Source organism: Oratosquilla oratoria, chromosome 34 (assembly GCF_046742065.1).
Source record: "Oratosquilla oratoria isolate Oo_2021 chromosome 34, ASM4674206v1, whole genome shotgun sequence".
NCBI classification, from domain to species: Eukaryota; Metazoa; Arthropoda; class Malacostraca; order Stomatopoda; family Squillidae; genus Oratosquilla; species Oratosquilla oratoria.
The window spans coordinates 31,366,524-31,386,943 of NC_134810.1; the positions used below are offsets into that span (position 1 = coordinate 31,366,524).

Genomic DNA, 20,420 nt, shown 5'->3' on the forward strand with positions numbered 1-20,420 from the left:
TGGCTTGTGTTCTTTAGTCTGGTTAAAATATGTGCATCAGCTTAAGGACAGATGTGGCATGGTTCCTGAAGTGGTGGACCATCCTCGAAGGTCTAGTGAAGTGCTACAAGTATAGAAGAGGACTTGCATGGCCTGAGAGGCAGTCAGTATATAAACGGTGATTGACCTGATGCTGTGACCAGACCCTACCTAATTGCAGTTCCTTTTGTGGAAGGGGGGAACCTTCCTGACCACCAGCATAGGCCCTAGTACGATCCAAGTCCTGATCACATGCTTGTGAGGTGCATGTACACCACATTACCCCCCTCCTCCCCCACAGAGTACAAGGAGGTGTCAGAGTTCCCAAAGGGGCGGTTGGGTAGGTGGCCACAAGTGGAAGAGGGCGATGTCAGAAGCAGTGACATCCACAGCATAGCAACGTCAATCTGCATTGATTGTGACATTGATCTGCATTGGTCATGATGTCGAATGGGGAGGCGGTTGTGAGTGATGTGCCTCAGTGGTGGTGGTGGTTGTGTCGGTGACCACAGTGGTGGTAGGAGCAGCAACAGTGGCTGAGAAGGCTGTGGCAGTGACCACAGCAGTGGTAGTGGCAGCAACAGCTTTGGTGGTGACCACAGTAATGGTAGGAGCAGCAACAGTGACTAAGATGGCTGTGGCTGTGACCACAGTGGTAGTAGTGACAGCAGTGGTGGCTGCAATAGCTGTAATGACTGTGGCAGTGACTACACCAGCAGTGGCTGCAACAGCTGTGGCAGTGACCATAGCAGCGGAAGGGGAAGCGGTGATGGCTGCAATGGATGGGGCAGTGGTTGTGTTGGCTTAGGTGGTGGTGGCATTGACCAATGTCCAGTTAGTGCTGAAGTCACAAAGAACCTATGTCAAGAACAGTGTCTATCAAAACTTGTCAATGATCCAGGGTTGGCTTGGTGTACTTGGACTAGGTGATGAAGGGAAAGAATGAAGCTTGGATTGGCTTCTGTTTTTTATTCTGGCCAAAATATGTGCATTGGCCTAAGGACAGATGTGACAGTGTCTGTCAAAGCTTGTCAATGATCCAAGGTTGGCTGGGTGCACTTGGACTAGGTGATGAAGGGAAAGAATGAAGCTTGGATTGGCTTCTGTTTTTTATTCTGGCTAAAATATGTGCATTGGCCTTAGGACAGATGTGGCGTGGTCCCCGAAATGGGGGACCAACCACATAGGCCTAGTGATGCTCTACAAATACAGAGGAGGACTCATGTGGCTTGAGAGGTGACTGACCCAATGACCTGACCCTGCCTAATTACAGTCCCTTTACTGGAAGGGGGAACCTTCCTGACCACCAGTGTCAGGTCCTACTACCATCCAAGTCCCAATCACATACCTGTGGGGTATGCTTGTGGGGTACATGTACACCACAGCCCCCTCATGTTTACTCCATCCACCTCTGCCTTCCACACTTCTCTTACTTATCTTTCTTCACTCTTTCCATGTGTCCAAACCATCCCAATACTCTCTCATCAACCCTGTATCCCAACTTCTTTTCCACCCCCACTCTCCTCACCTCTTTATTTCTCACTCTATCCAGCCTATTAAACCCTGCCATACTTCTCAGGCATTTCATCTCAAACACATTTAAATTCTTCCTCTCTTATGTTACATGTTTCTGCCCTATACAGTGCTATTGGCACAATCACCCCTTCATCCATTCTCAAATGTCTATTTCTCATTACACTTTTTAATCCTCCAAGGCATTTGCTTTTCTCAATCTACATTCTACCTCCACCTCCACTCTTCCCTTTCCCACCACATTCGCCCCAAGTATGTAAAGCTATCCACTTCCTTTAGCCTCTTTCCCTTATTCCTACTTCCAATTTGATGCCATCCTCTCCCCTTGTACATCTCATCACCTTACATTTACCCACATTTATCTTCAACTTCCTTTTTTCGCATACCAGAGGTGACTTGATACAGGTCTTTAAGATTCTAAAGGGAATTGACATCAAAAGTGACAAATTTTACACACTGAGAATCAGACAAGAAATAATGGTCTCAAACTGTCAGGAAATTTATTTAATTTGGAAGTGGGTAGAAACAACTTCACCAACTGTGTAGTTAATGAATGGAATAAACTACCTGCAGAGGCAGTGCAGTGTAATTCAATTTGAAGCTTTAAGATTCATTTAGATAAACACCTAAGCAAAATGCTGTAATGCCTGCCATTTATTTTATATTATTTGTGAATTTACCTAGTTGTAATATATGAGAGGGGAGCTATGCTCGTGGTGACCCGTCTGTTTATTATTTATTCAATTATTATTTATTATTATTTATCTGTCCATTATTATTATTTACTATTTACTTGTTTATTTATGATTTAACTTTACATATTCATTTTATTATTGCTTATGTTATTATTTTTATTTATTTATTTATTTATTTATTTATTTATCATTATACTTTTTTGCATCTGACCTAGTTATGGACCAGAAGGTTTCCTGTCAGCATGCTCCTCCTTTGTAATCCTTTAATCCCTCCTCTGATACTGCTATAAACACAGTGTTGTCAGCAAACACAACTTGCTTATCTCCCATTTTTCTCCATTTTCTTTAACCATCTCCAATCCCTGGCCCATTACCCTTGCATTTACAGTATCTGCCAAAAGTATAGAGTGCCCCTCCCCCTAAAAAAAAAAAAAAAAAATACAAACATTATGAGATTGCATTCATGTACTCAAAAATAATGTTATGAAATTAAGCAATACTCAGTTTTTAGTATTTGGTCATCTGTCCTTTAGCTTTGATGACACTTTGTAGACATCTTGACATTGAATCAGACAGTTTTCTGAAGTAATCCAGCTCCATTTCTGTGGTCCACATTTTCAAGATCTCATGGGAGAGCTGCAGCACAGATGATGTGTTGCAGGTTGAGAGCAGATTTTTCATATAATTCCAACAATTCTCAGCTGGATTTAAGTCAGGAGAGTTACCTAGCCACTCCATAAGCTCAACATTATGATCAGAAAACCATTTCATCATTGGTTTTGCCTTATGGCATGGTGCATTATCCTGCAAAAATTTCTCACATCCATGAATCTCATAAAAATGCAACATATGATCATCTAGCACTGATATTATTATCAGCTCTCAATGTCACATTTTTCAGAAGGAAAAACAACCCTGCATGACTCCCTGCACCACTAAATAAACCCCACACCATCACACCGTCAGGATGCTTCATTGTTTTGCAGGTGTACTGAGGAGAGTAGTGATTGGAATTCTTGGGATATATGATCCTCCTTAGCTGTGGTCTAACACATTTGAAGGTACTTCCATCACTGAACAGTACCTTCCTCCACTGTTCAGCAGTCCAGTCTTTGTATTTGCTTGCAAACACAAGTCTCTTCTTCACCATTGGCGGGGTAAGGAGTGTTTTGTCAGCAGGCTTGTACGTGGGTAGGCCAAGCTCCTTCTGCAACTGATGCTGTATGGTTCGTTCTGACACTCCTTGCAGCAAAATCAGATGCCTTCTTTTGAGTTCACTTGCTTAATCTCTGGATCCTTGAGTGATTCACATTGTAGGAGTTTGTCAGGACTTAGAAGCCTCTCTAGGCCTTCCAGGGACAGGTTTTTGAGGTGGTACATCTCGAAATCTCTTTTGTCGACACATTTTCAGTCTTCCAGGCCAAAATACGAGCCTTTTCCTCACCACTAAGGTTAGTAGGAGCCTAAAACTGCAGCACCACAAAGTGAAACAATGCAAATAGGGGGTAGGAGGCTGGAGTAACAAATAACACAACCCCTCTCCACAAGAGCTTTAAGAGCACTGAAGTGGGAAAACGTAAGCTTGCTGAGTTCCCAGATGTAAAATGATAATGACAAGATGCCTGATAGTGGCAGGAAACGCAAAAAGTTCATAGTGCTTTTTAGCCTAGATTTCAACATGGAGCGCTCTATACTTTTTGTGGATACTATACCTATTGCATCACCCCATCCATGTATACATTGAACAGGCATGGCAACATGACACATCCCTGGAGAAGCCCCACTTTTACCTCTTACCACTCACTCTCTCCATTTCTAATTGTAATGCAGACTCTACTACTCTCATAAAAACTATTTACTGCCCTTAAAAGATTTCCTCCTATCCCATATATCTGCAATACCTCCCACAGTGCCTTCCTATTCATCCTGTCATAAGTCTTTTTCAAATCAATAAGGCTAAAAAAAATCCTTACCTTTTTCTAAATATTTTTCACAGATCTACCTTACCACAAAAATCTGATCCATGCAACCCCTTCCTTTCGTAAACCCACATTGTTCCTCACCAATTACTCCCTCTGTTCGTCTCTTAATCCTCTCAATCAAAACTTTCCCATAAGCCTTCCCAACTACATTCAACAAACTGATCCTTCTGAAACTACTACATTCACACTTGTCCTCTTTCCCCTTGTTAAGTGAAATTATACAGGCACCCTACCCTCTTTTAGACAAATATTAAACAAACTCACCAGCCAGTCTATCATCACTGTACCTCCCTTTTTTAGACACTCCTCATGACACCCATCTAACCCTGGTGCCTTACCTGCTCTCATCATCTTAATAACTGCTTTCACCTCATCTTATTTCTCCTCCATTTTCCTCATTCATCACTGTCATTTTCTTAGCACCTCCCACTGCAACTACCTTTCCCTCCCTATCCTCCTTCACAGTTAACCACTCCATAAAATACACTGCCCTTCTTCCTCTTACAACTATCTCTTCCATTATCATCTCTCCATCTGCACATTTTACCTTTTCTTAAGTATTTTAAGTAAATAATTTTTGTTATGAGTTTATTTAAATTTATTTATATATGAATAATCTAAATATTTTAAGTATCCCCAATAAATGGCTAATAATTCATGCAGTTGAAAAAATTAAATACACATAATAACTATGTTATTAATATTTGTAGGCCATTGATGATGATGAAGCTCTTAAACCATATCTACGCAAGTTAGGGCAACATTTTGCATCACTCAATGACTTAAGGTCTGCAGAGAAATTCTTTATCCAGGGAGGAATGTACAATGAAATTATTTTACTCTACAACCAAGCAGGTCAGTGTAATAAGGAAATTGAGATGTAATTTAATTCCAAAATTTAAATTCTTTTGCTGGTAGATACTCAGTATGGGAGTGTTATCTGAACAAGATTTATGCAGTCAGCACTATGGGGAATGCTTTGATGTATCCATCTATAGCTCTGAGTCACAATTATTTTCTCTGAGTAAGGATTAGGCTACATCATATATATACTTTTTTTTTTCTCCCTGTCTGGGGTATTGGCAGCATGTTAGTGTGGCAAAGTAGCATGCAGTTGATACTTTAGGGTCTATATGGACCCTTATGGACCAGAGCCACACATCATTTTGTCTGTGATAGAGGAAAACTCTGTTCATAGAGAAATGATGACACTTTTATACTACGACTATCCCTCCGTTATGCTGTCCCCCAACCCCTTGTTACTGTCCTGTACCATTTCTCTGAATATTCATTTCCTTGTTTTGCCAACCCTGTGGTGGGGGAAGAGAATGCTACCACCAAGTCTTTCCACTTGAGTCATAAAAGGCGACAAAAAGCAGGACGGGGATGGAATTAGGAGTCCTACTACCTGTAGCCCCAAAAGGGGACATTCCTAAAAAAAGAAGTAAAGGCATAAGAGGGTCTAGGAGTTTTCCAACTAGTACCCTAAAGTTTTGGTCTTTTAATGTGTGTGGATATGGTACAGATGAGAGTAAAAGGGAAGAGATAGGCAGTATGTTTGTGAGAAGAAAGATGGATGTGCTGGCTTTGAGTGAAACTAAAATGAAAGGAAAGGGCAACTGTGAGTTTGGGAGTGTAGCTAGGAGGTACTCAGGAGTGAAGAGGGGACAAGGGAGAGAAGGGGTGGCTATACTAGTGAGTGAAGAGATAAGCAGGTAGTGGAGTGGAAGGAGGTTTCATCAAGGTTGATGTGGATGAAGGTGAAGCTGGGAAGGGAGATGTGAGTTTTTGTAAGTGCATATGGACCTGGTAGTGAGAAGAGTGTAGAGGAAAGGGAGGCTTTTTGGGTAGATATAAATGAGTGCATAGAGGGATTAGGGAGAAATGTCAATGTAATTGTATTGGGAGACCTTAATGCTAGGGTAGGAAATGAACCAATAGACAGAGTGACTGGGAAGTATGGAGTTCCAGGTAAAAATTGTATTTGAGAATTGATCTTGGAGATGTGTCTTGAAAGAGAGTTGATGGTAGCAAATACAGTGTTTAGGAAGAAAGTCTAGCATAAGTACACATGGGAGAGGGTGGTGGATGGAAGGGTGGCAGATACAGTGTTATTGGACTATATAGTGGTGACCAGGAGTATATTAGGAAGAGTTAAGGATGTACATGTTCTAAGGGGAGAGAGTGGGGGAATATCAGATCATTTTCTGGTGAAAGGTAAATTGAGAGTGGAGAATAGGTGGAGAAAGAGGAAAAGGGCAGAAGGTAGGGAGGTACCTAGAGTGAACTGCTTAAATGAGAAAAAAAAGGAGAATGAGTATAAGAAGCTGAAAGAGGAGTGGGAGGGAGTAAAGGGTAGAGTAGAACTAGGAGTGGAGGAGGATTTGGGATGGTTCAAGGAGGGAGTCATAAGGTGTGCAAAGATGGTGTGTGGAACAAGGAGGGCGGGAGGAAATAGAAGGAAAGGTTGTGAGTGGTGGAATGAGGAAGCAAAGAAAGGTGTAGAAGAGAAGAAGCAGGCTTTCATAGATTATCTACAAATTAAGATGAGGGAATCGTATGAGAGGTACAAAGTAAAGAGAAGGGAAGTTAAGCATAAGATAAAGGAAGCAAAGAGGAGAGCAGATGTGAAATGGGGTAAGAGTATGACAGAAAATTTTGAAAGCAATAAAAAGATGTTTTGCAAGGGAATTAAAAGAGAAAGAGGAGGCAAATCAAGTAGAGAAGAAAAGGTAAAAGTTGCAGATCGAAAGATGATAATGGAAGACAAAGCAGTGAGAAGGTGGGCAGAGTATTTTAGGGAGTTGCTAAATGTGAAGGAGGATAGGGAGGGAAAGGTAGTTGGATTGGGAAGCGCTAAGAAAATGAGAGTGATGAGTGAGGAAAATGGAGGAGAAATAGGACAGGATGAAGTGAAAGCAGCTGTTAAGATGATGAGAGCAGGTAAGGCACCTGGGTTGGATGCCATGCAGAATGTCTGAAGAAAGGAGGTACAGTTATGGTGGACTGGCTGGTGAGGCTATTTAATGTTTGTTTAAGAGAGGGTAGAGTGCCAGAGGACTGGAGGAGTGCCTGTATAGTTCTGCTTTACAAAGGAAAGGGGGACAAGTGTGAATGTAGTAGTTTGAAAGGGATCAGCTTGTAGAGTGTAGTTGGGAAGACTTATGGGAGGGCCTTGATTGAGAGGATTAGGAGAGGAACAGAGGGAGTAATTGGTGAGGAACAGTGTGGGTTTAGGACAGATAGGGGTTGTGTAGATCAGATCTTTGTGGTAAGACAGATATGTGAGAAAGCTATAGGAAAAGGTAATGATGTTTTTTGGGCTTTTATGGATCTGGAAAAGGCTCACGACAGGGTAGTCAAGAAGGGACTGTGAGAGGTACTGCAGATATATGGGATAGGAGGAAAGCTGTTAAGAGCAGTCAAGAGTTTTTATGAGAGTAGTAGAGCTTGTGTTAGGATTAGAAATGGAGAGAGTGAATGGTTTGAGGTAAAGGTGGGACTTCGTCAGGGATGTGTTATGTCACCCTGGCTGTTCAATCTTTACATGGATGGGGTGGTGAGAGAAATGAATGCAAGGGTAGTGGGTCAGGGGTTGGAGATGATTAAAGTAAATGGAGAAAAGTGGGAGGTGAGCCAGCTGCTGTTTGCTGATGACACTGTGCTTGTAGCAGGATCAGAGGAGGGATTGAGGAAGTTAGTGACAAAGTTTGAGAAGGTGTGCAAAAGAAGGAAGCTAAAGATAAATGTGGGCAAAAGTAAGGTGATGAGATGTACAAAGGGAGAGAGTGACAGCAGACTGGAAGTGAGCATTAAGGGTGAAAGACTGGAGGAAGTGGATAGTTTCAGATACTTGGATGCGAATGTGACAGGAAAGGGATGAGTGGGGATGGAGGTAGGATATAGATTGAGAGAAGCAAGTAAATGCCTTGGGGGGATTGAAAAGTGTAATGAGAAATAGACATCTGGGAATGGATGCTAAGAGGAGGTTATATGAAGGACTGATTGTGCCAACAGCATTGTATGGGACAGAAACATGGAACATAAGAGAGGAAGAGAGAAGGAGTTTGAATGTGTTTGAGATGAAATGTCTGAGAAGTATGACAGGGGTTACTAGGCTGGATAGAGTGAGAAATGAGGGGGCAAGGAGGAGAACAGGGGTGGAAAGGGAACTGGGAGATAGGGTTGATGAAAGAGTATTAGGATGGTTTGGACACATGGAAAGAATGAGTGAAGAAAGATTAGTAAAAGAAGTGTGGAAAGCAGAGGTGGAAGGAGTGAATATGAGGGGGCATCCTAGGATGAGGTGGATGGATGGGGTGAAAGGGGTATTACAAAAGAGAGGAATGTCTGTGGAGGAAGGACAGGAGAGGACAGAGGATAAGGGTGAATGGAGAGGGGTTGTGTATAGATGATACTGTGATGCATGGAAGGGAGTGGGTGGGGGATGGTGGGTAAAGAAGTATGTATGAGAAAAAGATTTGACGCAGCCCGAAGGGATTTCTCCCCGTCTTCTCCTTTTCTGCATGGGGGGACGGAGAGGGGGGGTCACTGAATTTATGAAGCGGCCTTGCTGTGGATGTGCTGTGTCTTGCGACACTGCTTCTGACCCAGGGCAGTGGACAGGATGCAGGGATGACCCATCATCCAGGAGGTGCCAAGATAACAGGGAGAGAGGAGGGTGGAAGGGAGTGGAATATATAGGAAAAGGAATGGGTGGGAGTGGTTTCTATGCCTTTTTCTTTTTGGCTACCACCCGTGTAAGGGGAAAAAGCCTTTGGTATATGTATGTATGTTTTTTTCAACTTGAATTATTCCTTCAAACTTTACCACCTCCATAACTTAGGAATTCCTTAATATAGGGGTGAAAAAAGTAATTTTACCCTTTCCCTTTGTTTTAGTTTTTGGGTTAGATGGACCCATTGACAGTGACTGAGTTGGTTCCCCCCCCCCCTTTTTTTTTTTTTCAATTTGCAATAGATAAAAAAAAAAAAAATTGTGTCTGGAATTACTGTATATGTAATTGTAAGTTATAGTTGAGGAATACTAAACAGCATTACAATTTGAATCCTGTATTACCCCTATCTTTAACATCTTCAGGAGAATGGGAGAGGGCCCATCAGCTGGCCAGCAGGTACATGGGAGCAGAAGAGGTAACAATCATGTACGTGAATCAAGCACAGGTCCTTGAGAGTGAGGGGAAGTTTAGAGAGGCAGAGAAGCTATATATATCTGTACATGAACCAGATTTAGCTATTACAATGTACAAGAAACAAAGGCAGTATGACCAGGTATGGTATGCTTGAGACATTCTACTTCACTTGTTCACTCCCATGATGTGAATTTCTGTGTTCTCAAATATTTTGTTTAAGTTTTTCTGAACATTTATATTTTAATCCTCTTTACTCACTATTTTCTTTTATTAAGACTGCATTTCGTACACTGGATTGCTGTCAAAGTTGTCCTTAGATTATCATCTTAGTTTCTGATCTCATTCTGAACTCTCATATGTTGAAATGCATAATTTTGTCATTCAAGCCAAGTAAGACTGCTTCAGTCTGTAAATAATTGTAGGGCAACTTTAATTATTCCATTCTTATATTGTAGAATTAACTTTTGTGTTCAGTGCTATAACTTTAGTGTTCAAATTGCACAAAAATAGGTTTCCTCATTTGCCAGATTTTAGTTCTAGAAAATAGGAATATTTCATCCTCTTTCAGATGATACGTTTGGTGACAGAATACCACCCTGACCTGGTTCAGTCCACACATCTTCATTTAGCAGCTGAATTGGAGCAGGAGAGCAATTATCGAGATGCAGAGAAACATTATATTGCTGCTGATGATTGGAAAGCAGCAGTGAATATGTATCGTAATATTGATATGTGGGAAGATGCTTATCGGGTAGGAATGTGTTAAACTCAACTGTAAATGAAGTATTTCTTTGTTTAGATATAGCTATGACTAAAGAATCCCTGAAAGCATTGCTTTAATTTATAGTTTGATAAGATTGCCATGATAGTAATTCAATCTTTGCCTTGGTATACAAATGAGTCTGTACAGGTTTCACTATTACTAATATTGAAAGGGTGACCAACCACTGCTGGTTCCCACTTCTTAGGTAGCCGGTTAAAGGAGACACGGGTTCTTCAACTTCGTTTAATTTGACTTCCGCCTTTGCCAGTACACTAGCTCTAACAAACTCTGTCATTCCTGGGCACACAGGTAAACTCTAGTTGCCAATTTCCCAATTAGTTTCATTTATTCCCTTTTACACAGAAAACAACAAACACTCAAAATAATATAATATAGATATATGTACAAAGATATTCTATTACACATTCACCCCACTTTCACATTACAAGAATTGAATTAATAAATATATAAGCATTCAGGGATGGCACTCAACTACAGTTTCACAGAAACTTCAAGAATTGTTACACATACAAACATATACACTTCCAATTATGCATTACTTTCATAATTCCTAAGGCTGAATATAGTGAAGTTATCAATGAAAATGGATATACAATAAATGCTCGGCCAGCTATCACTGACCTCAGCGATGTACAAATTTGAACAAAATACATGGAACACTTAACAAGAATGGCAAGGCAAGTACATGAATAGCATAAGAATATAAGGCAGTACAATTAAGTAAGCACAAATGGTCTACATTAAGACATGTATATATTTTATACAAGAAGAGATGCATGTATGAAATTTACATGTAAGTAGAATTTTTGGAAGGAGGCAAGTGGAAAACACTTTGGCACCTAGACGGGGAGAAGGTTCAAGAAGAAAGACTACGGCTGTGAAGATTAAATCGGTGGGACACAGGTGAAGGTGAAGGGGGAGGGGAAGGAGGAGATGTGTCAGGGGGAGGCAAGGGAGTCGGAGGTTCAGTGTCACAGTCTACATCTCGGGAGAAGAGTTTAAGGTAGTCCAGGTGCATAATGGTCTCTGAATCTGAATTTAGATGTTGCATTTTGACTTTGTAGGTTCAAAGGCAAGGACTCGGAAGGGACCAAGAAATTTAGGTGAAAGTTTGGAAGAGGGAGAATGGTTCAGGACATACATGATGTCACCTATTGCAATGTTAGACTCTCTCGCATTCTTATTATGAAGATGGGCCATCCCATCTTTGGAGAGAGAAAGAGACTGAGTAATTCTCTTGAAGATAGTGCTGAAGTTAGAAAGTGAAACTTTTACAAAATCATCAAGGTTGTAAATAGGGCCTATATATGAAGTAAGGAGGTCATATGGAAGTCGCTTCTCTGAAGCAAAGATGACAAAGTGAGGCAACTCCAATATGGACCTATTAATGGCACTATTAAGGCAAGACTGAATCATAGGGACATTGTTATCTTAGGAGAGGTGAAGGTTGGAAGCGAGGTATTGGAGAACATTGAGAATCTTTCTGTTTTGGTGTTCGACAAGGCCATTTGAGCTCGGGTGGTAAGCTATAATATTACATTTTGTTATCTGAAAGGATTTGCAAATATTTGAAAGAATGAAGCTTGCTCAAAAATGTGACCCAGACTTTTTATGTCTTTCCTGAAAAATATTGATAAATGCAAAGACAAAGTTAAACCTGAATCCCACCCATCCCTCCCACCCATCCCTCCCACCTCATAGCACCAGCTCAACTAACTGAATACAGCAAAAGACTACACCAGGAGCTTACTATTCCAACACCTTTACCTAACAACATGTCAATACAAAAACACATACACACCAATATAGAATAGAAATCACCACAGAATCAAAGTGTCCCTGATGCAGTCACCACACAATGTATGCAGGACAACACATCCCACACTGCCCTACCCTAAACCTACCCAGACAGCTTCCTTGAATGACATACTGGCCAGTCCAACATCATTGCCAAGTTACCTAGGTTCCATGAGTTTCCTGCAAAAGAGACTTAAGACAACAGATTGAGTGATGAGCAGATGGTAACTGTTTTACAAGTTTGTGACTAATAAACTGAGATACAGGGAGGGAACAGGGGTTGATGTTGGTGGTGGGTAGGAGATGAGTTTAAAAGATGAGAGACTGAAGGAAGTGGAGATCTGAAAGTATTTGGTGTCACATGTAGCAGGGAACAGAGGAATGAATGTGGAGGTACATACATATATCAAAGTATTTTTTTCCCCTTACAAGGGAGGTAGCCAAAAAGCATACATACATATAACAAAGGCTTTTTCCCCCTACACAGGGGTAGCAAAAAGAAAAAAGCATAGAAACCACTCCCACCCATTCCATTTCCTATATATTCCACTCCCCTCCACCCTCCTCCCTCCCTCTTATCTTGGCACCTCCTGGATGAAAAAAGCAAAGGCATAAAATTCACTCCCACCCATTCCATCCCCACATACTCCACTCCTATCCACCCCCCCTCCCTCCCTCTTATCTTGGCTCCTCATGGATGATGGGTCATTCCTGCATTTTGCCTACTGCCCTAGGTCAGAAGCAGTGTCACAAGACAGCACATCCACATCAAGGCCGCTTAATCAAATCGGCGACCCCCCCCTTTCCATCCCCTCAGGTAGAAAAAGAGAAGACAGGGAGAAATCCCATTGGGCTGCATCAAATTATTTTTTCACACATACTTCCTCACCCCCCCATCTCCCATCCACTCCCTTCCATGCATCACATCATCATCCATACGCAACCATTCTCCATTCACCCCTATCTTCTGTATTCTCCTGTCCTTCCTCAACAGACATACCCCTCTTTTCCAATGCCCCTTTTACCCCATCCATCTATCTCATCCTTGGTTGCCCCATCATGTTCACTCCTACCTCTGCAAAGCAAATAAATGTCTAGGAGGTGGGAGTAGAAACTACATGCATATGTGTACCATGCTTTTTCCCCCTTACAAGAGAGGTAGCCAAAGTCAAAAAGCATAATACCTCTCCCACCCATTCCGCCCCTATTCACCACCCCTTCCTCCCCTCCCTCTCATCTTGGCTTCTGCTAGATGATGGGTCATCCCTGCATTTCATCCATCGCCCTGGGTCAGAAGCAATGCAGCAAGACACAGCAAGGCTACTTCATTTAATTAGTTACCCCCCTGTCCATCCCCTCATACAGTGACATTGAAGACAGAGAGAAATCCCTTCAGGCTGCATCAAAATATTCAAAAAGGGGATAGATTGCATTGACAGAAAAGATCTCCTAATTAAAAATGGGAGGGAATTAAGAAGTCATGGAAGTAAATTAAGAAAGACCACATGTTGAAAGAATGTGAAGAAATAATTTTCTAAATAGATGTGTAGATATGTTGAATAGCTTAGACGATGATGTAGCCCAAGCTCAAACAATACAGAGTTCACATCTAGATATGATAATTGGAAATCAAGGATATAGATTAAGTTGGAACTGAACATGAAATTGAGTCTGGGTATGTTAAAACCTTGGAGAATAGGACAGTGTTCTTAACCTTTTCTGACCTCAGCACCCCTGTAGTTAGGTGTAGGCAGTCCAGCACCCCCTAACTTTGGCAGACGTCATGTTACTACAAGAATAGAATAAGGTGAAGTGCAGTACTGCCATGTATTTAGCATTTCCAAGCACCCCCTAAAATTGATTTCAGCACCCCAGGTTAAGAAACACTGGAATAGGAGATGGGACCCAACAAGCACTGCTCCTTTCCTGTACAAAATAGGTAAATGCATATCCACTCTCTAACCCCCTACCCCCCACCCACTCCCTTCCATGTATCACAATATCATTCATGCACAACTATTTGCCACTCACCCCTATCTTTTGCCTTCTCCCTTAGGGAGTGGAAAGTGTTGTGAGAAATAGATATCTGGGGATGAGTGTACACCCATTTCATCCCCACATACTCCACTCCCATTCACCATTCCTCCTTCCCTCTTTTCTTGGTTCCATCTGGATGATGGGCCATCTTTGCATCTCACCCACTGCCTTGGGTCAGAAGCAGTGCAGCAAGGCTGCTTCATTTAATTGGCAACCCCCCCCCTCTCTGTCCCCTCATGCAGAAAAAGAGAAGACTGGGAGAAATCCCTTTGGGCTGGTTCAAAATATCATTGACACCCACTCCCTCACACCCCCCAATCCTCCACCCACTCCCTTCCATGCATCATAGTATCATCTATACACACCCATTCTCCACTCATTCCTATCTTCTCCCATCCTTCCTCAACAAATATTCTTCTCTTTCCCAATGCCCTTTTTACCTCATCCATCCATCTCATCCTTGGTTGCCCCCTCATGTTCATTCCCTCCACCTCTGCTTTCCTTACCTCTTTTACTAATCTTTCTTCACTCATTCTTTCCATGTGTCCAAACTATCCCAGTACTCTTTCATCAACCCAATCTCCCAGCTCCCTTTCCACCCCTGCTTTCCTCCTCACCTCCTCACTTCTCTATCTCCAGCCTAGTAACCCCTACCATACTTCTCAGGCATTTCATCTCAAACACATTTAAACTCTTCCTCTCAACCTCTCTTATGTTCCACGTTTCTGTCCCATACAGTCCCCCCTCCCAAGCACTGTATGAGGATGAATGTAAAGAGAAAAATTTATGAGGAAATGATCGTACCCATAGCAGTGTGTAGAGTCAAGACTAAGAGTTTGAGGGAGGCAAGGAGGAGGAAGTTGAATATATTGGAGAAGTATGGTGGCTATTATTAGGATGGATAGATTGAGAAATTTGGATGAGTCAGAGAGTAGGGCTGAAAAGAGAGGTAGCAGATAGGGCTGATTAGAAGATGCTTATATGGCCTGGGCAAATGGAAAGAATGAGTGAAGAAAGAGTAGCAAATAAAATTATGGGAAGGCAAAGTGGAGGGAGGGAACTTGAAAGGAAAACCAAGAGAGAAGTGGATGGATGGGGTGAAGGGGACATTGGATGCAAAAGGATCTGTCAAGTAGATACGAGTATGCAGGAAACAAAGTGAATGGCCTGTGGTTTTGGTTGGATTGGGAGATGACATGGTCCACAGGGATTTCTTCTTGTCTGCTTCGTGCATTTCTAAGTGAACAAGAGTGGGGATGGAGTTGCCATGTTATGAAGTGGTGGGGATGGATCAGCTCCTGCTGTTGATCCCTGCTATAGAGGAGTTGTGTCTTGCTGTATTACTGTTAACCCAAGTTGTGAGGCAGGGAATAGGAAAGACCCTTAATCTATGTGGACTTAAACTGAGAGTGGCAAGAAGTTATTTTTTGGATGAGTGGCTATATGTTGAATGCAAGAAAATCTTCTAAACTGGATACAGATGTGGGTGTATGAAATATTGATTAGGTATTGTAAATAGGAATTCCTTTTATCAGGTTGCTAAGCAGGAGGGAGGTAATCAAGCTGCTAAACAAGTTGCATTTTTGTGGGCAAGAACGCTGCGTGGAGATGCTGCAGTGAAACTTCTTAATAAATTTGGACTATTGGAACCATGCATTGATTATGCATGTGAGAGTATGCAGGTATAGTTATAATTAGAATTTGATTTGCATAAATATTTGGGAGAAAATATAACTGAATGATATGAACTGTGTCAAGCAGTTAATTGAAGTGCCAGGATCTCTTTAATCTATTTATCAAAAATATCATATTTATTTTATTTATTTATTTACTATTATTATTTTTTTAAGCATGAAATAACCTAGTATTTTTTCTTTCCTCAGTTTGAATTTGCATTTGAGTTAGCCCGAACAGCAATGAAACAGAAAATTCCTGATATCCATTATAAGTATGCTATGGCATTAGAAGATGATGGTAAATACCAAGAAGCTGAAGGAGAATTTATTCAAGCTAATAAACCTAAAGAAGCAGTTCTTATGTAAGTATAATTCTTGAATTAAACATCTTAGCTAAATACTGTGATGTATGAATATCAAGTGAAACTGAGAGGTATATGAAATGTAGTGAAATAGGAGTAAAAAATGGATGTGTTTTAAAGAGTAATCTTTAAAATGTGCAAAAATTAGGAGAATGGGTGTAATGAAGAGGTAAGTGGTACATACATTATAACTAAAGGTCTTTTCTCCTCATAAAGGGGTGACTGATTCTAAGCATACACCAATCCTACACCCATTCCTCATCCATCTGAAAACTACTCATTGTTCTTTTCATCATAGCACCTTGTGAATGAAGCATCATCCCTGTCCCCTGCCATACTGCTTTGGTCAAAGACAATGCACAAATACACAACACTTCCACAGTAGGGTCTGACAGCCAGAGCAGATTTACCCCCATTATCCCAGTATTGGGGATTATTACTCAAGTACAGCATAGTGAGTAAGTACATACATACATACATATACCAAGGCTTTTTCCCCCTTACAAGGGAGGTAGCCAAAAAGGGAAAGGCATAAAAACACTCCCACCCATTTCATCCCTACATACATTCCACACCCCTCCCACCCTCCCTCTCATCTGAGCACCTCCTGGATGACGGGTCATCCCTGCACCCTGCCCACCGCCCTGGGTCAGAAGCAGTGTCTGCTACACTTGCGCCCAAGTATCTAAAACTATCTACTTCCTCCAGTCGCTCTCCCTTAATGTTCACTTCCAGTCTACTGCCACTTTCACCCCTTGTACATCTCATCACCTTACTTTTACCTACATTTATCTTTAGCTTTCTTCTATCACATACTCTCCCAAACTCTGCCACCAGCTTCCTCAATCCCTCCTCTGACCCTGCCACAAGCGCAGTGTCGTCCGCAAACAACAGCTGGCTCACCTCCCACTTTTCTCCATTTTCTTTAACCATCTCCAATCCCTGACCCACTACCCTAGCATTCACCTCTCGCACTACCCCATCCATGTATAAGTTGAACAGCCAGGGCGACATAACGCATCCTTGACGAAGTCCCACCTTTACTTCAAACCACTCACTCTCTCCATTTCTAATCCTGACACAAGCTCTACTACTCTCATAAAAACTCTTGACAGCTCCCAGAAGCTTTCCTCCTATCCCATAAATCTGCATAACCTCCCACAGTGCCTTTCTGTCTACCCTATCATAAGCCTTTTCCAGATCCATAAAAGCCCAAAAAACATCCTTCCCCTTTCCTATAGCTTTCTCACATATCTGTCTTACCACAAAGATATGATCTACACAACCTCTACCTGTCCTAAATCCACACTGTTCCTCACCAATTACTCCTTCTGTTCCTCTCCTAATCCTCTCAATTAAGATCCTCCCATAAGCCTTCCCTACTACACTTAACAGGCTAATCCCTCTGAAACTACTACATTCACACTTGTCCCCTTTTCCCTTGTAAAGAGGAACTATACAGGCACTTCTCCAGTCCTCCGGTACTCTACCCTCTCTCCAGCAAACATTAAATAACCTCACCAACCAGTCCACCATCACTGAACCTCCCTTTTTCAGACATTCTGCATGGCATCCATCCAGACCAGGTGCCTTACCTGCTTTCATCATCTTTACAACTGCCTTCACCTCATCCTTCCTTATTTCTCCTCCATTCTCCTCACTCATCACTCTCATTTTCTTCGCATTTCCCACTGCAGCTATCTTTCCTTCCCTATCCTCCTTCACATTTAGCAACTCCCTAAAATACTCTGCCCATCTTCCCCTTACTGCCATCTCTTCCATTATCATCTCTCCATCTGTACCTTTTACCTTTTCTTCTCTACTTGATTTGCCTCCTCTTCCTCTCTTTATTTCTTTCCAAAACATCTTTTTATTACTTTCAAAATTTTCTGTCATACTCCTACCCCATCTCACATCTGCTCTCCTCTTTGCCTCCTTTACCTTTTGCTTTACTTCTCTTTTCTTTTCTTTGTACGTCTCATATGACTCCCCCGTCCTCTTTTGTAACCAATCTGTGAATGCTCGCTTCTTCTCTTCTACAACCTTCTTTGTTTCCTCATCCCACCATTCACTACCCTTTCTTCTATTTCCCCCTGTCCTTCTTGTTCCACACACCATCCTTGCACACTTTAAGACTCCCTCCTTTAACCATCCCCATTCCTCCTCCACACCCATCTCTGCTCCATCCTTTACTCCCTCCCACTCCTCCTTCAGCTTCTTTTCGTACTCCTTCTCCTTTTCCTTTTCATTCAAGGAGTTCACTCTAAGAACCTCCCTACCTTTTGTCCCTTTCCTCTTTCTCCATCTATCCTCCACTCTCAGCTTACCTTCCACCAAAAAATGATCTGATATTCCCCCACCCTCTCCCCTTAGCACATGTACATCCTTAACTCTTCCTATCATAAGTAGTATGGGCATATGGAAAGAATGAATGAATTCAAAAGACAAATGAAGAGCAGAAAGGGAAGGAGAGGATTTGAGGTGAAAATCAAGAATGAAATGTATGGATAGGGTGAAGGAGACAATGGAAATAAGAGGAATGCCTGTCAAAGAAGAAAGGAAAAGGGCAAAAGATAGGTGTGAATGGAAAATGGGTGTAAATGGATGAAGAAATAATGTTGCCCAAAGTGATTGCTTCTTCTATGTGGGAGTAAACCAGTTTTAACTATTGAGCCTTGCTATAGAGGTGCTGTGTTTTGCTGCACTGCCTCTGACCTGAGCAATCAGATAGGGATGATCCCTTATCCATGAGGTGCTATGATGGAGTGAAGAATGAATGGGTTTTGGGATGGATGTGGTGTATGCCTTGACTCAGCCATCCCTTTATGAGGAGGAAAAGGCCTTATGGTGCATATATGTCTGCTCAGAGACCTCAGCCAGTGGATTCAATCTGTTCAGAGACCTCAGCCAGTAAGCTCAGTCTGCTCAGAGACCTCAGCCAGTGAACTCAGTCTGTTCAGAGACTTCTACCAGTGAACTCATTTGCTGCTGAGACACCAGCTGGCAAATACCTCTTGTTAAGTTTATTACTTCCTGTGAAGTTTACAGTATAACTTTGAATAGTGACAAGTGATTGTGTTGTATTTTTGTAACTGTATACATATAATGATATACAGTTACAGGTATAAGATAAACTGTAGTGTTCTAATAATTTATAATAACAAAACAGTAGTCTGCTACTGTACTCCAAAGGCTCATGTTGGAACAGTAGAGCCATAGGGATCAATGAGAGGATATCACAATTGTGCACACAACTGGAATACCACTTTCTTGATCCTTAGCATCTTTTTTCCAGGTGTCATGATCTTTATGCTTCTGATGGGATCCACCTTACTTGCAGAGGCGAAGATGTTCTTCCAAACCTCATTGTGGGAGTTTGTAATGAACTAGTTCCTTTTTTGGGGTAGAAACCCAAAGGGAAGGGGAAATAGAATGTACTGGGGATAAAAGAATAGGGCATAGCAATAATGTAGGGCAATATGTCAGTGTAGGACAAAATATCATTTTAGGATATAATGTTGGTAGATGACAAAATATAATTTTAGGATATAATGTCAGTAGAGGACAAAATGTTACATTAGGATATAATGAAGGAAAAATATCAGGACAAAATATCATTTTAGGATATAATGTTGGTAGAGGACAAAATATCATTTTAGGATATAATGTCAGTAGAGGACAAAATATTACATTAGGATGTAATGAAGGAAAAAATATCATGATTGGATGTATTGATGGAGGACTAAATATCACAGTAGGATACAATGTCAGTGGAGGACAGAATATCATTTTAGGAAGTGATGCCAGACAGAATATCAATGAAAGACAAGTGACCTGTTTGAAATGCGGTGACGGAGGGGGCCAAGGTGTACATGAGACATCGAATGACTGTGAGGGATCAGATGTCCATGATGGGGCAAATGTCCATGAAACACTGAATATCAATGAGGGACAAATGTCAGTATAGAGCAAAGTGTCAATAAAGAAAATTATAATGTAAAGCATGATGATGAAACTCGAAATGAATCAAAAAGAGATAATCACAAGTTTCTTAAAACCATGTACTTTAATGCTCGTAGTATTTGGAACAAATTCCAGGAAATCCAGGTGTATGTCAAAAGCGGAAATCTCAATATGATAGGAATAACTGAGACATGGTTAAATGGTGGAGAGTTTGAAGCTGAATTTAATATTGCAGGATTTAAACACTCATCAGGATAGAAACCACAAGAAAGGTGGGGATGTTCTGTTGTACATTAAAAGCAATGTCCATACCTGTATTTACCTAGTTGTATTTTACGGGACTAGAGCTATGCTCATAGTAACCCGTTTTCATATCTCTCCACATCCAGTTTATTCTTAAAAGCATGTATAGTTCTGGCAT

The 20,420-nt window shown here is 41.4% G+C and overlaps 1 protein-coding gene across 3 annotated transcripts in view; it reads left to right on the forward strand.

The window, feature by feature from the left end:
* The window catches only part of Oseg2 (intraflagellar transport protein Oseg2), a 544,964-nt gene that overhangs the window by 310,487 nt on the left and 214,057 nt on the right, over positions 1 to 20,420 (forward strand). For all 3 annotated transcript variants that reach the window (XM_076173301.1, XM_076173302.1, XM_076173303.1), the window contains 5 exons: positions 4,939 to 5,083; positions 9,329 to 9,519; positions 9,949 to 10,131; positions 15,534 to 15,680; positions 15,882 to 16,036. In XM_076173301.1, coding sequence (XP_076029416.1) covers positions 4,939 to 5,083; positions 9,329 to 9,519; positions 9,949 to 10,131; positions 15,534 to 15,680; positions 15,882 to 16,036 — 821 coding nt within the window. The remainder of the gene's footprint in view (positions 1 to 4,938; positions 5,084 to 9,328; positions 9,520 to 9,948; positions 10,132 to 15,533; positions 15,681 to 15,881; positions 16,037 to 20,420) is intronic.